This window comes from Plasmodium brasilianum, chromosome 10, assembly GCF_023973825.1.
Source record: "Plasmodium brasilianum strain Bolivian I chromosome 10, whole genome shotgun sequence".
Taxonomy (NCBI): Eukaryota; Apicomplexa; class Aconoidasida; order Haemosporida; family Plasmodiidae; genus Plasmodium; species Plasmodium brasilianum.
Window position 1 is genome coordinate 2,162,649 of NC_090123.1, and position 5,901 is coordinate 2,168,549.

A 5,901-nucleotide genomic window follows, 5' to 3' on the forward strand; every position below is an offset into this window, starting at 1 on the left:
TTTATATACATTTTCTTCGAACATTAATTTTAAAAAGTATAAAAAAAAAAAAAAATTAATTTATGAATTTATTAAATTAGAAAATACGTTTCATGTAACGTTTTCTTTAATTGAATGATTGTGTTAAAGGAGTATATTTTCCATATAATTCATTCATTTAAATTTACTGTTTCAAATTATATTATGTGGTATTATAATCTATATCAGTGTATACAATAATGTGTAAAAAAGACTTAAATACTTCATTTATTTGTTATATATTTACTAATTCAATAAATAGATATATAAAATTATATGCATATTCATTTGGTCAAATGAATGGATAATCGAATAAAACACCAATGTACCACAATTATATAACATCTATTAATAAATACTTTATATTCCTATATATCCTCTACTAAAGATATATTAATAAAATATATTATTTTACTTCACCTTTTCACCTATTGCGAAATTTTTAGTAGTTCGTTAGAGGTATAAGAAATATTATTTCAAAGTTTAATCGTAGTAATAACCTTTTGTAAATACGTAATAGATATGATGATAAAAAGACTAGTACTATTACATTATATATACTCATGAAACATATAAATTATCACAAAAGTGTTAAATTTATTAGTTTATTAACTTCTTATATTTTAGAATATCACTAATAATATATATAATGTATTTTACTTATTAATACCATACAGGGAATACAAAGCGCACAATGGACATCCATACATTTTTTGCGAAATATTTATTCACAAAAAAATATTAATTTAAAATACATATATATATATATATATATATGTTATTATCCTATATTTAAAATTCTATAGAATATTGGACAAGCAAATTGATAAACAATACAGGGGATATATTACATCATGCTTATTAACTAATTTTTTGTGTATGTACAGATGGAATGAAAAATTCTGTATGTAAGGATAAATACAAAAGTCAAAACACTTGAAGAATAATTAACTAATAGTCCATTAATCATTCTCATAATTAAAATTCTCTAATATGTTTATTTAAACGATGCTAATATATATACATTACACTCACTAGAAAGAGGTAAAGAAATAACTCTATCCAAAAATTAATTTAAAAAAAAATAAGGATACTCCTTATACAATAAAAAAACTAACACATATTATTAACAAAATAAGGCTTTTATTGTTGCTAATTCTATAATCATGGCAAATTGCATGAAATATTCAACATATTTAATGATACTATTAGTGAAGTATCAAAAGAGTAGCACAGTTCTTAGGAGTATATAAAAAATATGCTTTCCGGTATTTAAGCAAATATTAATTAATAATATTTAAATACATAGAAAATATATTTAAATTATTCAGTTTGTATATACCTATTATATAGCTTTTGCTTAAACGCTTTAATGTAAATACATATATATATATATATATGTCGTTCCTTAACTATTCTATCGTCTATGCAGTGAATAACTTAAATATATGTAGAACAAATATACAACTGATACAACAGTATATGAACATTAACACCTAATGTGTTACATATACATATTTAACAGAACATTTTAGACCAGTGAATAACTATAAAATAATTCTTTGAAAAGTACTGGAATTTCACTAGTGATGCGAATCCCTATAAATATATGTTCTACTTACGCCTTCTCTAATTAATATTAGAAATAAGAAAGGGAAATATTTTAAGTTTTTTTTATTTTAAAGCAAAACAGATAGTTATAAATAGAAAAATTATAGCTATCTCCATATAAACGATATACTGAATTATATAAAAATTGATTATTAAAGTGAATATTACATAATTTGTAAATATTTTACTATTTAACTTGTATAAATATGATTATAATATTTTGAAATGTAATATTATTTTTTATATAAATATTTTTAATTGTATATATTAAATATGTAAACGACATAATATGAAAAATAAGCAAAATTTATTAAAGTATATATATATATATCGCCAGAAAGTAAATTTTTAATTATATTTCAAATCTTTAATAATTTAAACTAAAAATTAAAGTACAGAATATATATTTATATTACAAGAAATATAAAATTATATAAAGACAATTTTTTAATAATAAGTGGAAAAAAATATAAAAAATTCATATATATTAGATAATTGTATTGGTGGCATACATTTTTTTACAACTGAATATATAAAATTATATTTTATTTCAGATTACTAAAATAAATTTATAGAATTAAATTTTTGAAATAAATAATTGTTTATCACTTTTTACTAGACTTAGATTAATTTACGAGATAGTTATATGTATATTAATTTAAAACAGTTGTATTCTCCAAGGAAGCAGAATAAAATATGAAAACAATATTACTAGTAATACAAATATATAATGGATTATCATATGAAATAATAAGAGACATAATTATTTTAGGCATTTTCGGATATCAAAATACAAAACAAAAATCAGAATTAAAGGAAAAAACGGAATTGTTATCATCATAGTAAAGAAAAACAAAATTGGAGATATTACTGGATGTTTTTTCTGATAGTTTATAATAGCATTAATTTTATCTTCATTAATAATACAATTACGTTTATTACTTGAGTTGATGTGGTCTAAAGATGAATCATTCCCTGAGTATAACTTTTTTAAAGATTTGTGTAGGTTTTTATTGTTCTGAATATTATTATAATGTTTTAATGTAGAAGATTTTTCTTTTATATTATTCTTAACGTTAGAAGCTCCATGTTTTTGAGGTTTTTTACGTGGCATAAAATAATTCAATTCTTCTTGATACGTATCATTGTATATTGATTCATTATCTTCTTCTTGAAAAAAGTTATTTTGCTTTAATGCATATGGTTTTTTTTCAAATGATGCAGTACTTTTTCCTTTTAAATCATATATTTTTTCTTTTAAACATTTATGTTTATCCTCCAGCGATGCTCTTATTTCACTGCTTAATAATCTGCTATATTTAATATTTAATATGTTATTTATGTTCAATTCCTTGTTCCGAGATTTATCGCAGATATTTGACTATAAGAATAAGTTCATATTGAATATTAAAAAAATGTATATTTATATATTATATGAATAAAATATTCCTCTCATGTAAAAACATAAAATAAAAAAGAAAAAGGAAAAAATTAAGTATAATAACTATGATACCTCGTCAGAATATTTGAATATCCATATTAGACAGGAAAAAATAAAGGCTCTAATAAAAATAATGATCATTTGTGTATTTTGTTTTATAATGGATATTTTAAAGTTGTAAAAGCTTATATAATATTTTAGTAGATATATTTAATATTTTTCAAAAAAAATAAGTAAATGAATAACTTAGAACTTGACTCAATTATTTTCTATTTTGCCGATATAACAATTCTTTATATTTGTTTTTAATATAAATATAAATGTAGTACATAATGAAGTACAATAAAAAAAGTTATAATTAATAAAAATATTTTCGTAAAAGCTATAATTAAAATACTATTAATTAATATTGTTCAAATAAATCAAATAAAAAAGGATTTAATGAGCACGTTACGGAAATAATTGTGTTAATATTATAATTTACCATACAAAATTTCATTTCGAAAAACAATTATATATTTATATACATAATATATATTGATAAAATATTGCTTTAATGAGGATATAATACGAGAAAAAATTCTAGAAATAAAATATGTATTAGAATATATTCAGAAAATATTTTCAAAAAAGTTATATTTAGATCTATTGTTAAAAAATATACTGTAATATATTTTTAGAAATTATCTACTATCTTGTAATTATTTTTGAAAATATTTTTTATAAAAATTATTAATTAAAAGATAGAAGGAATATATATAGCAGTAACAAAATTATAATATATTATACTTACATTTATATTATATATAGTATTATATTTTGATATAATTTGATATAGCATAATTATAAAATGTTTAGTTTATAAAAAATATTAATATTTTACATATACATAGTTATATTTTTATATTATATAAGATATATGAAAATTTTATTTATTATAATATCTTCAATCTTGCTGTAATATATGCGGATAATGTACATTTATATTTTAAATCAATAATTCCAGTAATATAGTTATAAAAATGTATATTAAAACAATAATATTTGAGAGGTTATTATACTTTATTTTATAAAAGTTTCAATAATAAATTATACATGATAAATTAAAAACAATAACAATTAAATTAAAATTTGATTATTAAAAGTATACATTTTAATTTTTAACATTTTACTAGTATTATTTGCGTACATTATTTTTTTTTATTTCAAGCTGTTTTTTTTTATGCACTAAAGTTATTTGTTTTCTTTTAATTAATATTATATTTATATTTTCATTTCGACGACTACATTCAAAAATATTGGTAAAGTGCCATATTGTTTAAATGTATTACAACAAAATCTTTGAATAGTGATTTTTTATTAGATAACATGAAAATTAACAGAAAAAAAAAAAAGAGTATAATGAAAGTGTTTTATTTTGGATTTCTATGAAGTATTTTATTTATTTATTATTATTTGTTTTTAGCTTTTGATATATGTTTACTACACAAAAGCTAATTGCAATAAATGTTACTTTTTCTACAAATGTTATTATTCCAAATATTTATTAAAACAATTTTAAGATAATCTTCTCTTTTATAAAGATTATATTTTACTTAATTTATGAATTTAATTACTTTTTTGATATGAAAAAAAAAAAATCTATAACTTAAATGACAGAATATTTTTATTAGTACTTATGAAAATTTGATGAATTTATTACTATCATAAAGGAAATATAAAATTAAATAATTGGAACATTAATCGAAAAATGAAGATTTTTATTTTAGTTAAAACTTCTATATTTCTTTTATATAGTTGATGATATACTAATTACTATAATGTCGTATAATAATATCCCTCAAGAAAGTTAGTTTAATATTCTTAGTTGCTTCATATTATATATATATATATATATATAATAATAATAATAATAATAATAATAGCATCATAATAAGTAAATAAGTACATTATATCGTAAATAATTAAAATATAATAGTTTATTGCTGTGTAATAAATCTTTAGGCAATATTAATAATGTACATAGAGGAATATATTCGTAAACTGATATTGTATTGTCAGAGGATGCCAAGTATTAAAACAATTCAGAAATAAAAGATATATTATTTTAAATGGATATTAGGATTCATGAAATGAGGACTATATATATGAATCAAAATTTGATAGAAAATAAGAATCTATGAATAATGATAATACAAGAATATCACCCAAACGTTTTATTAAGTAATTCAAATTAATTATATGCAATCCATTTTGCGGAGGTAGATTATTTCTTTGAAAAAATATTATATAGAGAATTTAGTCCTATATATAAAAAAAAAAGATGTACAAAATCTACCCAGAAAAAAGTTCTAAATCATTCATCATGCACTAGTACATCTTTGATATTCGTTTTATCTATATAAATTTTTTTTTTAATGGTATTTCTATTATCCATTTTATTAACTTAATTTGTATATATTATTTCGGCCTGTAACGATTCTAGGTTTATAACTGAAAATATGTTATTGTTATTTATGTAGCATAATGGACGTATACTTGGATTATCATCATCTATAATAATTATATCTACAGTTACTTATATCCTAATAAAATTATTAAAATATGTAATTGATAATTGAGGAAATGAATATAAAGTCTAGTTGTAATGAATACATCGATTAAGGAAAACATATTTCTCATATAACTACTAATATAATGCATTATTTTAATGATATTATTTTCGTAAAAAAATTCCGTTTTACATTAATATAAGTTATATTATGTATCACATATAATATACACATATGTATTTACACGGAAAAGTATAAAAATATATATTAAATATTTAT

At 19.0% G+C, this 5,901-nt stretch overlaps 1 protein-coding gene across 1 annotated transcript; it reads right to left on the reverse strand.

The window, feature by feature from the left end:
• Positions 1 to 2,392: 2,392 nt before the first annotated feature.
• MKS88_003485 (uncharacterized protein) lies at positions 2,393 to 3,211 on the reverse strand (the record flags this gene model as incomplete). The annotated part of the gene is made up of 2 exons (XM_067216580.1): positions 2,393 to 3,010; positions 3,143 to 3,211. 2 exons carry the CDS (start codon positions 3,209 to 3,211, stop codon positions 2,393 to 2,395), a joined length of 687 nt encoding a protein of 228 aa, XP_067073213.1.
• Between the last annotated feature and the right edge of the window lie 2,690 nt (positions 3,212 to 5,901).